General features: G+C 35.3%; 1 protein-coding gene across 1 annotated transcript in view; it reads right to left on the reverse strand.

The window, feature by feature from the left end:
- The window catches only part of VWA8 (von Willebrand factor A domain containing 8), a 421,567-nt gene that overhangs the window by 184,217 nt on the left and 217,640 nt on the right, over positions 1 to 19,710 (reverse strand). Inside the window, exons 22-26 of the mRNA XM_012476777.2 lie at positions 15,336 to 15,411; positions 12,932 to 13,067; positions 10,401 to 10,520; positions 3,656 to 3,861; positions 1,573 to 1,724 (exon numbers count right to left, since the gene is read on the reverse strand). Of these exons, the coding sequence (XP_012332200.2) occupies positions 1,573 to 1,724; positions 3,656 to 3,861; positions 10,401 to 10,520; positions 12,932 to 13,067; positions 15,336 to 15,411 (690 nt within the window). The remainder of the gene's footprint in view (positions 1 to 1,572; positions 1,725 to 3,655; positions 3,862 to 10,400; positions 10,521 to 12,931; positions 13,068 to 15,335; positions 15,412 to 19,710) is intronic.

Raw genomic sequence — 19,710 nt, forward strand, 5'->3', positions numbered from 1 at the left:
ATAAATTTGTTAATGGTAATAAAAGCCATCTTATTTCCAGCTAAAAATAAAGATAGTTTACAAAAAGGAAGTAAATAACTTTGTTTGCACATTGAAGAAAATTTCTAATAGAAAGTTTGCATATTAAAGACAATTTCTTGAACACTCTAATACAGACGGTATGTTATACCTATTAAATTACTGACCTAGTTTCAAATGCCCATAAGGACTGCTAATCAATCAGTAAAATAGCATTGTACCAAAAAATGTGTGCATTTGCAATTGCTACCCAGTCATTCTTCTGGAAAATAATTTACTTATTCATTAATAATATAAACCAATGCACTGATAATATAATTTCTGACATAAGTACATCTTGTACTTTTACCATAGAAGGGAAATATTTGTTTCTCTTTCAGAAATTCCTGATACTTTAATCATTTATTTCTATTTGCATATATGCTATTATTGATTCTTTGAAGTCATTATAAACACCTGACAAGTTTTTATAATGACTTCGAAGAATCAGTAATGGATGAGTGTACACTTTGGAGATTATATAGAAGTATGTGTGTGTGTGTATATATAGATACATATATATACACACACAAAGAATCAATAAATATGAATGAGTATATACTTTAGAGATTATATATGTATGCATATGTATCTGTGTGTGTGTGTATATATACATACACATATATATACATACGTATACATGCATATATATACACACACTTTTTTGCTAATCACTGATTTATATTTATATTTAATACATTTTTTCCTACAGAAAGATGGTACCTCCTATTTGAGACTATAATTGAACAGTAATTTACTTTAAAAGTGATTATTGTCCCCTGTAAATTTATAATTGACTATTTTTATAGACAAAGATGGCATTAGATACATTATCAATAAGTTAGGCATATTGAAAACTATTTTCCAGTGAATTTGTGCTAACTTACTACTCTACTAAAAAACTGTCAATTACTTTTCTGGTCAACACCATATGTGCAAGATTCTTAACTAACATTAAGTAGTAGCTATGATTATAAAATAAAGGGTAGGCAACTAGCTCATATGAAATAAACCCACTAGTTTTTACTACCTCTTTCATCTATGAAGCGGACATAAGTAACCAAAAATCTCTCTAGTAAATATGATCATAAATTTAGAAAACTATCATAAAGAAAACTATATAGTAACAGAAATAAGAACATATCAACTAAATGTACATTATCTCTTTATGTGGATTTATGTTTGTATAATAATTTTGCACTGGATTATGAAATAGTAATACAGTAACTCAACAAAAGGACTGAGACTGTTAAAGAAACAAATATTCCCCTTTATTTGACTGTATTACATCTACTCACGGAACATTCATAATAATCAAAATTTTCAATTTACAGGCCTATAAATAATGCTATTTAACTGAAAAGCAGCCAGTAAATAGCAACATATATATTTGAAAAGCTTACTCATGGAAAGTAATTTCCATAGCAACTCAGTTTTGTAGAATGCAATGGTAGATCAAGAACTATCAGCATTTACGAATCAGAAGAGTACTGATCAACAGTGAATTTGGCTTACTCCTTTGCCAGCTGCACACTGGTAGGCTTTGCTCCAATAGGTATCCCGTATTTGTGTAAAGTGTTAATCAGTATCTCCCTCATGTCGTTGTTGTAGGAATCAAAGTCAAATACATTTCGAACTACACTGGAGAGACCTTCAGTGGGAAATTTCTGTATTAAAAAAAAAATTCCCTTATTATGCATGTAATAAGATATACAATATCATAAAGACATAAATGGATAGGACAATAATGATCAAATGAACTATAGCAGAAATTTACTGGCCTTTTCAAATAAGCAGGTAGTAGGAATGCAGACATTTTTCTCTTTTAATGTTTGCTCAGCTGACTTTAACAATATTTTCCTTTTTAGGTAAATGATCAAATTTGAGGGAGAACTGTTCCTCCTCTCAAATGTTAGAGCAAGATACTAGTGTCAGTGCTTACCACCGCTTTCTGAAATCTCCTGTCTTTAATATGAGTACCAGATTGAACAGTTTACAAATGCTAGTTAAGTAAAGGAGCATGTTAAATATCTATATGGAAGCTTTCAGAAAAGTCAGTCTGTGAATAAATGAAGAAGAAAAGATCAAGCAACAAGAAAAGAAGGGAAGAATGTAAAAAGCACAAGGAACAGAGAACAGGGAGCAGTAGAGGGCAAGAAAACAAGCGTGACTACAACTGAATTTACATTGGTCATGTCCTCTGAGTCCTTTCCTGGGTCTGCTTTGATTTTCTTTAGGCGTTGGTGTCTGAGCCAGCTGAATTGAATTTATGGCTTTATAGGCAGAAGAAAGCTTTTTATTTTTAATCTTGTTTTCTTTCCATATATTTTTGAAAAATAATAACTGTATATGTTTATGGAGTACAATGTGATATTCCAATGTATGTATGCCTTATAGAATGGTTAAATCACACTGATTAATATTCATTATTTAACACACCTTTTTTGTTGCACAAATATTACTTAACATCTACTTTCTTAGCAATTTCAAAATATACATTACATTATTATTAACTATAGTTACCATGCTGTGCAATAGATCTCAAAGACTTATTTCTCCTAACTGGAACTTTGTATCCTTGGATCAACATCTTCCCCTTTGTACACTCTCCCTGCCCTAGCTTTCTGTCTTTCTTTCTAGGGTTTTCTTGGAGGGTTGGGGATAGGTAGGAGGTCAAGAGTTGTTGAGTTGTATTTGTTTGCTTGGAGACTGTTGTCTGTTCTGTAAGTAAGATTTATATCATTTTTTGTTTGTTTTCTTTACTAAGGTGGAGTACTCATTGCACACAAGAAATTTCATTCTCCTGCCTACTCTATCTTGTAAAACTTTCCTGCAGTATTTACAGGCATTTAATCAGTACTGTTAGTTCTGACTCTGTTTACTGCTGTCTCCGTGTGATTTGCTTCAAAATAAAAATATTTTTTATCCATATACCACATGCTTGTTGTAAAAAGCCAAACACTCTTACAGGAAGGTTTCCCCACTAACTCACTCTCTTGCCTCACCTGCCCTCCAAAAACAGCCTTCCACGAAATTTCCTAACTCCTCGGTAATGATTACAGCATAAGACCTTGCCAGGCCAGGCGCAGTGGTTCACGCCTGTAATCCCAGCACTTTGGAAGGCCGAGGCGGGTGGATCACGAGGTCAAGAGATCGAGACCATCCTGGCCAACATGGTAAAAACCCGTCTCTATTAAAAATATAAAAAAAATTAGCCAGGCGTGGTGGCACCTGCCTATAGTCCCAGCTACTTGGGAGGCTGAGGTGGAAGACTCGCTTGAACTTGGGAGGTGGAGGTTGCAGTGAGCCGAGACTGCGCCACTGTACTCTAGCCTGGGGACAGAGAAAGACTCTGTCTCAAAAAAAAAAAAAAAAAAAAAAAAAAAGACCTTGCCAAGTTAATTCAAAAGCTGAACAGATAATAATGTTCATTGGCCTACCATATTTACAACTTAGACTGTAAACATTTCAAATTACGTAATCTGAATCATTATTATATTTATGGAAATTAAAAGCTCTGGCACAAATTGTGCAGTCTGAAAAAATAAAAAAGTGTGATGGCTTTTTCTAAATCACTATGCACAGGTGTGTGCCATACCTGTAAATGTTTGACTATGTTGACAACTTCTCTGGTAGAATAAGGATAGTTAATAATTCCTTGGTCAGCCAAACTCCTCAGCTCTCCAAAGGCAGCCACAAGCTTCTGAAGGATGGGCTCAGGCACATTTGGTCCATACCGTCTGAGCATCTCAAGCTCCGAGTGGGGTTTGGGGTTATCAACTGCATGGCAGCTAAAAATATCACCTAAATGAGAGAAAAGATTCACATTCAATATGCAACGAATCCATTACAATGCCACAGGAAAAAATGGAATGCTTGTTTAAAGAGCCATTAGTTGCTCATTAAAGCACAGAAAGCTCATCCAACAATAGAATGGTGCAGAGAAGAAAGTAAACGACTGAAGCAAAAGAAAACTGGGTGATGGATGGTTTATCTCCATGAATTTATTTTTGTTAAAAATTTACATAATACTTGAATATATGCTCACCAGGAGATATTCCAATACAAAGAGAAAAAAAAAGTCTCCTTTAAGTCTCTGCCAATGCCGCTCCTTCCTCAAAAAGCACTGAGCCTTAATGGTCAATGTATTTATTTTTCCAGACCTGTATTAGTACTTTTTTTAAAAAAAACGCATATATGCAAACAGAGTTTAGATAATTTATTCCTTTTCTATTAATGGGAATATATTCTTCATATGGTTCTGAGACAGCCTTTTTAATTTCAACAAATGTTGAGTATCTTCAAAAATTATATACATCTATCTCATATAAACGCTTCTTTATGCATTAAAAAAGGGAGAGTTAGCAGCATCACTCTCCAAACACTTTGTATCTTGTGCAGATTGATGGAATATACTATAGAGGTTAGTTTTGGTAAAGTAAACCTGTAGAGACATTGTCTAATTTAAAAATCAAGAAAAGGAATGTAGAAGCATAATATTTTATCTGTAATTTAGGCAAATAAGAATGCACTAGAAAAATAATTCTATTGATTCATAATCTAAAAGACCAGAATCAAAGGAAGTAAAAGTAAATAGACTTACATTATTTAATAGGTTGATTTTAGAAAATAAAGATATCTAGTAAGGTAGCAATAAGAGCTTACTTTGATTTAGGAACCATTTGAACAAACAGTTACTTTGTATGTATGTATTTAAAATCAACTGAATAAAATGAAAGCCATGATAACTTCAAAATTTCATCACATAGACCAAAGCTTTTCAAATAGAAAGGTGAAGAATGGCTTTTGCCTTTTTTTGCTGAAAATAAAACCTACCACTAACATAAAAAGATAATTGACCCCTCATTCATTTGCTCATCAAATAATGATTAATTAGGACAGTGGTGGTGATGCTGGGGGAGGTCAGTCAGGTAAACTTCATGAGAAAGTAGCATCTGAGTAAATGTTGATACCTGGACAGCTGGTACAGCTAATCCAAAGACCCTAAGGCAGGCATACCTGGCATGTGGAAGGAAGAGGCAGGAGAGCAGAGTGGCTGGAATAGAGTAAGTGGCGAGAGCAGCACCGAGCAGTACAGGACATGAGGTTAAAGACAGAGGAGGATGTGAAAGACATACTGTGTAGGATACTACAAACTGTTGTAAACACTTGTATCTCTATTCAGAATAAAATGGGAAGCTATGGAGGATTTTAGCAGAGAAGTGGACTGCTGTGTTATGAACAGACCGCAAAAGGGTATGGGAAGACAAATATCTTGTCAGCAGAAGCACTGACCACACTGACTGTATTTCCAAGAACATTTGTAGAGCAAACAGTGCAGCTTTAGAAGATATATTCTCTCTCTCTGTCTCTCTCTTTCTTTGTAAGAAGGTAATTTGGCTTACCAAAGCTCAGGGTTACTTTTGTATGAGGTATCTCACTGTAATTGCAGGTATCATTTGGCCCTCTTTCTGCTACCCTGTAGGAACTGGGGCTTGAGGAACTAGCACAAATGCTGATACTCTGACTACTGCTTTTGCTGAATAATCATTCCTCTTGTTTCTGACTCAGGAGTCTAGCATCTTCTGCCATGAAAGCCTTCTGTGGCAGGCTAAATTGTTAGCTTAAAAGTAGAATAAACTCTTAGATTTTTCACAATTCATAAAAAAGAATAAGGCTGGAAGCTGGACGCCCCATTAGGGGACTATTAGAAATAATCCAGGTAAGAGACGATGGTGGCTTAGATCAAAATGGTGGCAAATGGAAGTGATGGGGAAAGTAGGATATTTCTGAATATATTTTGAAGGTATAACCAACAAGATTTCAGGATATATGAAAAAGAGCATAAGAGAAAGAGAGAAACCAAAAATGAATTTGGAATTGTCATTAATAGAGATTTACAGGCCGGGCGCGGTGGCTCACGCCTGTAATCCCAGAACTTTAGGAGGCCGAGGCGGGTGGATCACGAGGTCAAGAGATCGAGATCGTCCTGGTCAACATGGTGAAACCCTGTCTCTACTAAAAATACAAAAAATTACCCAGGCATGGTGGCTCGTGCCTGTAATCCCAGCTACTCAGGAGGCTGAGGAAGGAGAATTGCCTGAACCCAGGAGGCGGAGGTTGCGGTGAGCCGAGATCGCGCCATTGCACTCCAGCCTGGGCACGTACCAAGAGCAAAATTCCGTCTCAAAAAAAAAAAAAAAAAAAAAAAAAAGAGATTTACAAAGCCTGTAAATTAATCAGGTTTAAGAAAAAAAAAGTCTATCATGGACATGTTAAATTTGAGACATAGGAGCTGTTGAACTGGAAGCTGGATATGAGTGTGAAGTTCAGGAGGGAGGTCTGGGCTGGAGATAAAAATTTGGCAATAACAGGTATATAATTGATATTCTAAAATATGACACATTCTGATTTTATTAAAGGAATGAATATAGATAGGAAAGAGGACCAGGGCCTGAGCCTTGGGGCATTCTAACAAGCTCCAACAAATAATGCTCAGTAGGAATAGTTAATAAGGTAAGAAACCAAAAACATACTTGAAGGTGTATTGTAAGTTAAGCGCAAGAAAATGCATCAAAGGTAAGACAGTGACTAACTGTATCCACTATATATCATATTAAATACTGCTGATAGATTGGTAAGATGAAGACTAAGAATCAACCACTGGATTTGGTAATAGGAAAGTCACTAATGACCTAGACAAGAACTGTTTCTGTGGAGTAATGGGAACAAAAATCTGATTAGAATGCATTAAAGTAAGAATGGTACAGAAGAAATGGAGATAGCAAGTGTAGACAACTTTTTTGAGTATAAACAACTGTTGTGAAGAATTCTGCTATAAAGAAGAAGAAAAAAGTAGCAAAAGGTGGCAAAAAGAGTAAGATTAAGGGATTTGTGTGTGTGTCCTGAAGAAGAAGGAAACAGCATGATTGTATGTTGATGGGAATAATATAGGGAGAGGGAAGTTGCTGATATAGGAGAGGAAGGGAAGAACTGCTAGAGCGGCAACCTTCAGAAGGTGGGATCTGGTGCTTATCTGGAGGGTCTCCCTCTAGATGGGAGTGTGAACAGTTTACTGCAACAAGTGGGAAAGCAGAGCATCGTAGGTGGAAGACTTTGTGGTAGGAGTCTGTGGACATTTGTTTTTAATTGTTTTCATTTTTCTCAGTGCAGTAGGAAGTCAGGAGAAAGTAACGGAAATCTACAAGGAAGTCAGTAAACTGAATCCTGGTTAGCAATGGGGATAGAATGAAACTGGTGGGAAAATGAAGGAGAATTTCCCTTTCCCCTCCTTAAGCCCTTCTATATTGCAATCTCCTGCAGCAAGTGAATGTTCAAGGATTGTATAATTTTAAAACAAAAAGAAATTCATGTAGCAGTGTTGAGCTGCGAGGAGAGAGAAGATATGAATTATCCTAGGAGAACAGGAAAGTGAAAGGTCTAGGGAAGCATGGTGTGATTGCAGTTAGGGACACTTGAGGTCCATTGTTAAGAATTTGAAACGAGATTGGTCAGAGCGGTTTTGGGCTTTTTCTAACCACATTCAGCTGCACATGTGAAGGTTCAATGTTGTCAGAGAGTGGGCAGTAACCAGGGCAGAGGGGTTCCAAGTATATAGGACAAGCTAAGAGAGGGTCAGGGAAACTGAAGAATATATGTAAGAGAATCATAAATGTGAAAGATCATGCAATTGAAGCTGGGCAAGGGAAAAAATGGCTATGTAAAGGAGAAGAAAATATATCAAGATGGGTAAGTGAAGAGGTGGTAGGATCAATGGATTGGAGCTTTTCATACATTTGAAGAATTGTTGGATTTGGTGTACTACAGGGAGTAGCTGGAAAGATTGGAGGAGGTGGATGCATGGATGAGATAAAAATCCCAAGGACAAATGAGAACAGGATATGAAGCTGAAATTATAGAAGTGTCAGTTATAGAAATTAGCCATGAGTGGCTCAGGTGTGGTATAAGATAAGACCACTGGGATAAAAACATCCAAGGAGGCAAGAGGCCAGAGAGTTGGAAGGGTCACGTATGTGTATACTGCAACCACTCAAGAGTAGGGTTGGAGAGCATGAGAATGAGCAAAGGGCTAGAGATCACTGAGAAGTGACAAGGACGAATAGGAGTAGATGACAGAAACAAAGGGCTGTAAAGATGTAATCTGATGACATGAGATGTAAAGCTGGGGGATTTTAGGGAAGAGAGAAAGAAAATGATATAAAAGCAGCAATAAGGAGCAAAGACTCTTTTTTTTTTTTTGAGACAGAGTTTCGCTCTTGTTACCCAGGCTGGAGTGCAATGGTGCGATCTCAGCTCACCGCAACCTCCGCCTCCTGGGTTCACGCAATTCTCCTGCCTCAGCCTCCTGAGTAGCTGGGATTACAGGCACGCGCCACCATACCCAGCTAATTTTTTGTATTTTTAGTAGAGACGGGTTTCACCATGTTGACCAGGATGGTCTCGATCTCTTGACCTCGGGATCCACCCGCCTCAGCTTCCCAAAGTGCTGGGTTTACAGGCGTGAGCCACCATGCCCGGCCAGGAGCAAAGACTCTTTACTTCCTTAAGGCCCAGGGTGGGAGGAAAAACACCAGTGCTTTAAAGGACTTTGGTGAGAGGAACGAACTTCAGGGGTGGGCCAGAATTTCATCAGAGTAAGAGCAGATGGTACAATATGTTTCAGGATTTGGAAGTGGATGGAAGATGGAGACAGAACAGGAAGTGAGTATTCTTAATAGGCATTGAAATAAATGTGATAAGGAGTGACTTGGGGTATAAGGGGCGACCTATAAAGAACCCAAACATAAAAAGAACTCAAACCTCCCTACAATTAGAAACAACTTTTCTTGGGTGTGTTTACATTACTACATTTCTAAGTGCATCAGTAATCTATGAATTGTTAGTAACTTTTAAGGTAATATATGTACATAGTAAAAACTACAAAAATAGTATAACTGAGTATTTTATATTCCCATCCCTAACTTTCACTGCAAACAATGCCTTATCAGATTTTTGTGGACCTTCTGGAGAAATTCTATGCATATACAAGCTTATGCATGTACACATCCCTCCTGCCTTTTCCAAAACATATAAAGGTAAACTATTCTATACACTTTACTGACTTATTGTTTCAATTACTATTTTGAGTATTGATTTTTTTATGTCAGCATTGGTAAACTTATTCTTTCTTTTTTAAACAGCTGCATAGAATTCTATTGTGTGGATACAAAAGAATTTCTTTACTCAGTCCCATTTGGATTGTTGTTTAAAGGGTTGTTTCCATTCTTTCTATTATAAACCATGTTACAGTGCCTATCCTTGTACTTAAACATTGTATAGGTAAATTCCTTGGATAAATTCCTTTATGCGTAACTGATAGATCAAAGATCCCACTTAGAGACAGGGCCTGCTTCACATTGAGTATGAGAGTCCAGAATTATATAGTTGCTATAAAGAAGAGAAGTCCTTCTTATAGACTTTTGATGAGTCAGTTCATCCCAGGGCCTTTCCAATCAATGTGAATCAGTCTCCTCAGAGCTGATTTAAATCTTTTTCATGATTAGGGGAATGTAAAATAAGCAAAACCATTTCTTATTTTGTGTTTTATTCCAAGAGGTCCTAAACAACAAAGTATAGTATAATGGTTTAAGAAAAAGCACTCTGGGATCAGATAGACTTAGATATGAAGCCCAACTCCACTACTAATTATCTCAGACACTATAAAAAATAATCTCTCTGGGCTGGGCGTGGTGGCTCACACCTGCAACCTCAGCACTTTGGGGAGCCGAGGCAGGAGGCTCACATGAGGTCAGTAGTTTGTGACCAGCCTGGCCAACATGGTGAAACACCATCTCTATTAAAAATACAAAAAGAGTTTGCTGGGCATAGTGGTGTACACCTGTAATCCCAGCTACTTGGAAGGCTGAGGAAGGAGAATTGCTTGAACCTGGGAGGTAGAGGTTGCAGTGAGCCTAGATCACGCCACTGCACTGCACTCCAGCCTGCACGATGAGAGCAAGACTCCATCTCAAAACAAAACAAAAATTAACTGGGTCCACTGGTGTATGCCTGTAATCCCAGATACTGGGGAGGCTGAGGCAGAAGAATCGCTTGAACCTGGGAGGCGGAAGTTGTAGTGAGTCAAAATCATGCCACTGCACTCCAGGCTGGGTGACACAGCAAGACTCCATCTCGAAAACAAAACAGAACCAAAAAAACCTCGCTGAATATCACATCTTTTGGTGGCACAGCACATGATAAGCATTCAATGACAGCCATTATAGCAGTGTTACTCATACTATTATTACTGCTATTGGCATTGTTATTATCATTACTGTTTTTACCTAAGGTACTGAAGAAATCATTGCCTAGGAAAGGAAATCCAGGTCTGTTTGCCAGAACAATCATCCTGAAATCAGGATGAATCACTACAACATTTTCTCTTCCATTCACATTAGCAGAATCTGAAAAACAAAATTAAATTTTTATTTATTCTTTATCAATATTTAATAATTCTTAAAAACATGAAGCAACAGTCTTTAAAATAACACAAATAGTTATACTGTTCAATTACAAAAGGCTCTAAGATATTTGGCTGTGATAACTTGGTTTCAGAAACAAAAACTTTCTTGAAAAAATTTGCTCAAGAACCAAACACTGATAAAACATATACTAAATTATACAGGAACTTGTACTCTTATGTACCTTCAGTGTATATCTAAAAAAAACAACCTTATCCAAATGTAGACTTACAGTACTTAAAGCTGGCTTGAGATGTTGTTAGCCCTTAAAAAAACTAAAGATAGAAATCCATAATAAGGGATAATCCAAGGAATAGTCAAAGGATAATCCAAACATTCTTTAGTTTTTATTAATTCAGCAACCGCCTCCTTTTGCATAGAGCCTGCCATTATGCAGCTAAGGAGTTATTCCTGTTTAGATCATGCACCCTGTAACCTAAATACAAATTAACAGAATAAAGGTCTTAAAAACCTAGCCAGCGCATTAGTGTAACATTGATTTATTTCCAATCAAGGGATTGCACCACAGTCCTTAAAATAAGTGATCTCAAGTTGACTAGGGCTTTCTTTTGTGAAAGGTATTTCTACTGGCTAGTGTACATTTCAGATAGAACTGGCAGTCTAGAAAATAATTTAAGATAGTAAAAGTTTTATTATGGTTCTTTCAGGAAGAACTACTTGCTAAATGAATTTATTTAAATCCCACCCTTAGGTCACCCATCTATTAAAAACCAGAGTAGCCAACCAGAGTAACCAAACCAGGTGAGACTAATAACTAAAATCTTCAATATTCAAAGACAGTATGTAAGGAAAACCCCGTTAAAAAGGTACACGTGCCTTTTCTGAGCCTGAGCTTAGCACTAATAAAAGCATTCTAATATTTCGGTTTCACAATGAATTTGTGTGAAAAATGAAAAATTTTTAAACTATCATTAACAAATGATAGTTTTGAAGTACCTGCAGTTTTATTTGAGATGAGTCTGGAAGAAACTACTTTCATTTTTTTTTTAAATGATATCAAAAAGTAATCTTTCAGCATGTATATATTCATGTACACCAATACAACCAATAGTTTTCACTCTGACCCCCATTAATCTTAGTAGTAGAAAATAACAAGGATATGTGGCCACAGGCAAAATTTAACCAGTTAGTTAATCAAAACAATGACAATAAGAAATGAAAAATTTAAAAAGTAAATAAAAAACATAACCCTACAAGTGATGGTTCATGAAACTACATTCAAAAGAGCTTCAAGTGCTCTTATTCAAAATGTCAGCTACAATCATACTTGAATTTAAAATTATAATGACTCTTCTTCAAAAATATAGCAGAGAATGTAGAGGGTTGCCAGGAGATAATTATTTCCTAACTACAACTGTGTTTCAGCAATTCTTTCTTTTCCATTTCACTTTCCTCATAATGCCTCATAAGGGCAGGCAGAATTCTGAGAGTCTGAATGATCTTTTTTTTTTTTTTAAGAGAAAGCATTCAGGGTAACTCAAATTCTCCTTTTTCACACAAATTCATTGTGCAACGGAAATATTAGAATGCTTTTAATAGTGCTAAGCTCAGGCTTAGAAAAGGCACGTGTACCTTTTTAATGGGGTTTTCCTTACATACTCTCTTTGAATATTGAAGATTTTAGTTATTAGTCTCAACTTGTTTGGTTACTCTGGTTGGCTATATATTTTCAGTGGCCAGTTATAGATTTTCAAGTCCTCTGAGGACACAAAAATTTTAAATTTTAAATTAGAAAATGTTCTCACATTGTATCAGACAAACTTAATTGTTCCTTGTACTTTAAATACACTGATGAGATTAATCGATCTTCTTTTTTTTTTTTTCTAACAATAACAACAAAAAGGGTGTGTGGGGAGAGGGGCAGGAGACAATAAAAAATAGAGAATAACTTCTTCCCATGGTAGAAGTGTGTATGTAATACATGTCTTTATATATACACATGTATTTACCACATATATGTGTACATATAATATAAAATGTCCAGCATTTGTTCATTATAATGAGTGAATTGAAAAAAAAATCATACACAAATAATTAAGAGATGAGTATAAGGGTTAATACGCTGGTACTGTCAGAGTAGAAAAATACAAAGTTGATTTGTCCTAATACTACTACTAAAAATTTCAAAGAGGCTCACTGGCTATAAAAAGTAAAACTGACAAAGCTAGATTCAGATGTATTAATGTTTGTAAATGACTGTCAACACAGGCAACTTAAGTTATATTGAACATACGCTTATTATTTGTAAATAAGTAGCCAGCTAAGCTTGTGTTGATACCAAAGATCTAAACATTGTATGTATTAAAGGAAACACTGCTTTTTAAAATACTCACTTGCAACAATGCGTCTTCCATCTGCTAGAATCATTTCTCCATTTTCTACTAGAGTTTTTAAAATACAAGTGACATTTGTTGGAGCTTTGTCTGCCTCATCTACTACCAGAATATGACCCAACTCTACTGCTTTAACCTTTGAAGACAGAAAATTTATCATCAACAATTAAATGAAGACAGCCATTATTAAAACTTAATTATTTACTGCTTTGGATTTATAACAGCTGGTTTTATTTAAGTTATGAGTATTCTGTCTCTCTCTCTCTCTCTCTCTCTCTCTCTCTCTGTCACACACACACACACACACACACACACACACACAAATCTACAGCAGAGCTGGAAACAAAACATTGGGATTTCTACCAAAAGTTTCACATAATTAATAAACTGCCAACTCTACAGTAATCTTTTTATTTCATTTTAGTATTAAAGTTATTCCCATGGTAGTGATACCCAACAACATTCCACACCCAAGAGTAGGAGAGATTTAAAACAAGCATAACAAATAGAGAAATTAAAGTCCCATGGGAGTTACGAGGAGTGAGACATCACTATCATTGTGAATATTAGAACACTGAATTTGTTAAAGCTCCTAAAAGAGTATACAATTGTAATAGACCCAAATGGATAGTGCAGAAGAGGTGGGTACTCAAGACAAAGAAAATCAATGGTCAAACTCAAGAAATCCTGGGACATATATCTAGAAATGAGTGACTATGAACAGTTTATGTTGGCTGAAGTAGAAGTTAAATATGAGAAAAGGGATGGGAAGGGTAGATTGGGTGTCTACCACTAAGGGTTTAACTGCCATACCAAGAAATAGGTACTTTGCCCCATTAAGTAATGGGACGCAATTTAATGCTTGTGAGTTCACACATTATAGAAGTGGAACTTGGAGCTACACTTCAAGATATTTAATCTGGTGACAATATGAAGAATAATTTGCCTAAAAAGTGGTTTGGAAACCTGATTTGAGAAAGGTATGAAAAAAAATGGAAATAAAATATGTTAGATAGATTTGAAGGTTTTGTAGAGGCAGAATCTATAGTCTTGGCAACTGCTTAGATGGGAAGAAGAGAAAGGAAAAATAAAAGTCTTAGATCTAAGGTGACTGGGTTGATGGTGACATCACGAAAAGAAAGATGAAAGCTAGAGAAAACTCTTAAAAATGAGGGGTGGATAAGAGGAGATATCCAATGAATTTAAGTGTAAATCTCAAGATTTTAAAAAAATATAGTAAGAAATATGACATAAAGTGGACCATACATAATTTTTCTCCTAGCATGATATATTTTAAGAAAATAAAGATTAAGAAATGGGCATTCCTTCTACCACAATTATTTTAAACCATGTTAAAAAAAAACTTAGAAATTTCTCTAATCCTAAAATTTAAACAATTTTAGGATTAAAAAAACTGCATTTAAAAAAAAGAAAACACATAGCTTCTATCCTCAACCTTGTCTTTGTTCAGGGACAGTCAGGCCCAACCTGGGAGAATTCAGGCAGAGACCCTAAAGATTCCACTCCTTTGGGTCTGGACCACAGAGGTTTCCATGATGGCATATTTGTGCCATTACTGCAAAGGTGTCATGTGTGCAGAGGGACGTGCCTGGCAGGCTGAGATTTCTTTGGGTCTTGTGTAGCAAGTTGGGGACTGGATCTTCCCAGCTGTCTAAAACACTGGGCTAACATTTTATTAATTAGAACAATTTTTAAAACCTTTTCTAGAAACTTTACCTATTTTTAAACTTTGTACATTTGAAAATGATGGTAAACTTTTAAAAAACCTGGAATAGAAAAGAAATCAATAGAGGATTTCTGTCATTCTCTAAACCTCTCACTCTGAAGGGAGAACAAAATAGGAAAACATATTATTTTCCCAATAATTTCCATATAAACATCCACTCCTAAAATGAACATGAATGAATGCTTTCCAGTTAGGCTGAAATATATTAGAATCTGATGTGATTTGGCTGTGTCCCAAATCTCATCTTGAATTGTAGCTCCCATAATTCAAGGGAGGGACCCAGTGGGAGCACCCAGTGGGAGATAACTGAATCATGGATGCAGTTTCCCCCATACTGTTCTTGTGGTGCTGAATAAGTCTCACAAGATCTGATGGTTTTATAGGGGGAAACCCCTTTACTTGGTTCTCATTCTCTTTTGGCTGCTGCCATGTGAGATGTGCCTTTCACCTTCTCCCATGATTGTAAGGTCTCCACAGTCACATGGAACTGTGAGTCCTTTAAACCTCTTTTTATTTATAAATTACCCAGTCTCAAGTACGTCTCTATAAGCAGCATGAAAACAGATTAATCCATGAGAGATCCACCCCTTCAAAAACTGAAATACAACTATGATTCAAAAATACACTTGAAAATATTTCTGTGATTAGATTACTAACCAAAGGTGAGTCTTCATATACAATAAGTCCATCTTTAACTGAAGGCTGAAGTGTAAGAGTTTGTACTGTGGTATCCCTAAAGCAAAACCAACACATTTTATAGTTAGTAAGGAAATAAACTGATGATTGATCATGAATAAAAATACAACACAGGTGCATTTTTTCAATGATTTTTGTTCATCATCCTCCCCCCACCAAAAAAGAAAAAACCAGCAAGTGAAATTTCTTTCGATAACAGTATTTTGTAGACTTGATACAGTATAAATTACAAAGAATTTGAGAATTAATCCAGATTTATAGATTATCCAGGTTCTTTACTTCTCTTTTTCTTTCTGCTAATATCTCTTGTAACCACTTCACACCTCAAAATTACCTCCTGAGGGTGAAGAGGAGAAATTAAGAATATATATTTATATTACATATAATAGTTACGCTGTTTAAGAATAATTTTGATGGCAAGTTTGGTAATGATTGGCATGCTGACATGGACAATTAAAGCAAATCTAGGAATTACACATTCAGGCCCAACCTGCCATTACTAGGTGCCAAACACAGACTGTCTCACCACATGCCAAGAATACTCAAGAATTACTTTACAGGATTTTGAACATTTCTGTTGGGTTTAGGGCAACCCATTATATTTCTTAAATCTATTTTCTACTACTTACCTGACCCTCCTTTAGACCAGGATCTTCAAAAGTACTAACAGTTGGCTATCCTGATATTAAGAGCCTTCTTACATGATAAGATATAAAGTTCATATCAAGTATGGGTATTTTTGCCAAAATGTGTGTAGGAAGTTATAGGTCATAGGTAGGGTCAGATATTTTTAATATCTGCATGTACTCTACCTCAAAAATGAAAAATCTTATGTCCAGCAAGATTATTTCCCACAGAGAATTAGAACTACTTTAAAAATGTGAGTAGCATCTTTGAGGAGTTCAAAGTTATTTTTTCAAACTGCCCTACTTCTTATTCAAAGTAAAGCATGAAGTTGCAATTGTGTTGTTTTGAGTATCTACTATGTATAAGACACTACTGGACAGTGAACTTCAGACCTCGATGTTATACTTGTGAAACATATACCCAAATGCCAAACTTTACTACAATCTATTAAAATTGTAAAATGTGTATCTGTTTTTTAAAAAGTAATAAATAGCACTTGACAATCAAAAACAAGACAAAATTAAGATATTATCAAATAACTTTTTTTCTTTTAGCAGAACAAATATAATAAAATCAGCTAATTGCTCTGAGAGGCAGGTGTGGAGTAGTGCAAAGAAGACCTTGGAGTCAGATCAATTAGGATTCAAATTCTTGTTTTTGCCACTTATTGACCATGTGATTTTGGGGAAAGTAATAAAGCCCACCCCAAAGGATTGCTGATAGAACACTTGGAAAGTGTCGAACATTGTATCTGGCAGATAGTGGAGGTGTAACCACATATCAGCTTCAGGTATTTGTTATCAATATTGCTGTTGTTGTAACTGAAAGTTCCTTTCCTGTCTACCTTCCACTTGATCTTCGGTATTTTAGCATAGATGGTACTTGTTGAAAACTCTTTTCTCTGACCTTTTGTAGACCAGCTTAGGTGCCCCTGCTATGTGTTCCCCTTGTGACTCACATATCCCTTATTTCAGCCCTTAACACACTATACTGTAAGCACTTATTTTACTATCTTCCTACACAAACTGTAAGATCTAAGAGTATAGAACATGTCTACACTGTCCCTCATTCTGTCCCTATCTACAAGACGTTTAGCTTACTGGAGGAATTCAATCAATGTTTGTTGAATGAATGAAATAAACAAAATATATGAAAAGGTAAAAGTCAACGTTGTAGTTTATAGTTCAGGATAAAGTATATGGACTTCCAAATTTATTGGATCATTGGATTTTTTTTTTTTAAACAGAGAATTTGGAGCCTACTCTAGTAAGTGTTGGGTTAGAGTAAGGCTAATTCTTAGGGGTAAGAAATGGTGCATTCTAAGGGATGCATCTGTAAGTTTGTATTAGAAAGTATAGTCATGTTGAGAAGGTGTATTTGGGGTTGACTAGTCAAGGGACTGAGGAGTTGATGATTTATGTCCATGATGGAGTTGAATCGGTACTTAAGGTTGTAGCAGTTACCTTCTACATCAGAGTCCTCATTTACTGAGCTTGAACAGGTATGCTGGCAATACAATTATTGACATTTACGATTTGTAGACCATTTACCTTATTTGCATCTAACTTGGAAGGGTTGTCCTTCTAACTTAACCAAACAGTTTCTTCAGTTAATTCTCTGGGATTCTGGTCTATTGCCATTCCTGATTTCTATCTAACTTCTATTCCCATAATCCTGGCTCTCCTGGGCCTGGTACCTGCCCCCATAATCTACTGCTTCTTATGGCCCTAGCACTATACTTTACAAAGAATCTAATTTTGTTTATCTTCTCTAAAAAACAAATTAAATTATGTCTAAAAATAAAGCCCTGTGGGATGACAGGGAAAGTGAAAAATACATTGTGGCAAGTTATTGATGATTATCAACCTTTAGTATAAATAAAATGTTCCCTATATAACAAATTGATTGTTATATATCTATTTTATATATTTATAGGCTTTATAAACTTACTGCAGGACATATGTTATTTTTTTGCTAACAAATTAATTGTTACAGTTTGAAAAAATCAAGAACAAAGTTTAATTAACCTTATATTCATCGTTAATATTCTAGCAATAGAGAAGGGGGCAGAGGAGGAAGGAAAATAGATGAGTTCACACAGATTTTTATAGCAATATAATGAATTTCTCACCTCAGCTTTCACATATTTAATGGGTAACAACAAGTCATCTTCCAGCACCAAAAAGGAAAAGGAACTCTTGCATCATTGTCAGTACAAAGGAAATTCAGTTGTTATCTTAATAATTATTGTGCTTCATAGCAGATTAAGAAAAGTAAATTCAAGCTGAATTCTAATTTTAAAAAGAAAATGAAATTGCTCTGTAACACTCAAATTCTGATAGCACACAACTTGTCAAATTAGATTTCTCAAAAGACTTTTGTGCTAGAAATGAAAATCATAGATTTGAGGAAACAAGCACAAATCAGATGATTTCCAAAGGAGACTAAAATCAGGATAAATGCAAACGGGAAACGTGGCTGTTAGTGGAGTAGTCTGCAAGGCAGAGAAATTTGTAGGATAAAAGTGGTTTTGTTCTGCTCTTATAATTAATCCCTTCATCTAGCACATAAAAAAAAGCAAAGGCTAGTAAAATATATAAAATAATATTGAAATTAGTAAGTTTGTGTTTCAGTAAGTTATCTTCATTTTGTAAATGGGAAACAATCCACTATTGTCTGCATAAGACTTACTACAATAAGAAAAAAGGCTTGATTTCCAAGATGTCCTATAAAATTACAAACTTTAACTTAGTAAGTGGTAAAGTGACTACTGTTGTCACAGGTAGTAAGACTGACTCTTAAAGACAATATAGTATTTCTTTTTCAGAGGGTATTTGATTAAAATCATTGCTCTGCATTTATGAGCAACTTGGATAAAAAGATTAATTCTCCACACAAATAAATGATGACCCTAAGAGAATATTTTATTTCCTGCAATTTCAATCCTCTTACGAATTGTTCCTCTGAAAAACAACTTTGAAATATAAGCTAATGAAAATTTAGTGTCACAACAATACTAGGGAGAAGAAAACTTAAAACACATTTTAGTTACAGGTTGGTAGCCTAAAGCTTAAAAAAGAGATGGCTTTCCAGTACCTAACATTTATCAATAATACCTGATGAATTAATTAGAATGTTCAGCTAAGTGCTGACATTTATGTTCTCAGTGTTCTCACTTTTTACTATCGTACAAACTACAGCATCTATCAACTAAAGCCTGTGCCACTAAAGGGGCTGCTCAAAGAAATACTGTACTAAACCCTATTCTTAACTCTGTCATTTTAAAGTCTTTTTTCTTTTAAAAATAGTTATTAATATTTCAGTAGTAATTTACAATTGTTCTACATGTAATAAAAGCAATCAAATTGTGTAAAGACCAAGTTTTTGTCAAAATAAGGAAAGAAAATTGGCCTCTAGAGAGCAAAGACAATCTGTTTTGAAATACTGCTTATAAAGGTACATTAAGTTAATATCTTCTAATTTATTGAGGAGCAGAAGAGCTCAAAATAGTGATGTTTACTTTAAGGATGATATTTTAATAAGCTGTATCTTAGTTGATTTATAGTTAGATTTCTTTTTTTTAGAAAAACAATAATAGTTAAATGTAAGAGTGAAGGAAGAAAGAAGACATAGAAGAGTTTCAAAGAGCTGATGAAAATCTTCTCTGTGTTTATAGTTCATTAAAATAGAAGTGGCTATAGTAATTGTC

Source organism: Aotus nancymaae, unplaced genomic scaffold (genome assembly GCF_030222135.1).
Source record: "Aotus nancymaae isolate 86718 unplaced genomic scaffold, 86718_ANA_hifiasm-v0.15.2.pri h1tg000043l, whole genome shotgun sequence".
NCBI classification, from domain to species: Eukaryota; Metazoa; Chordata; class Mammalia; order Primates; family Aotidae; genus Aotus; species Aotus nancymaae.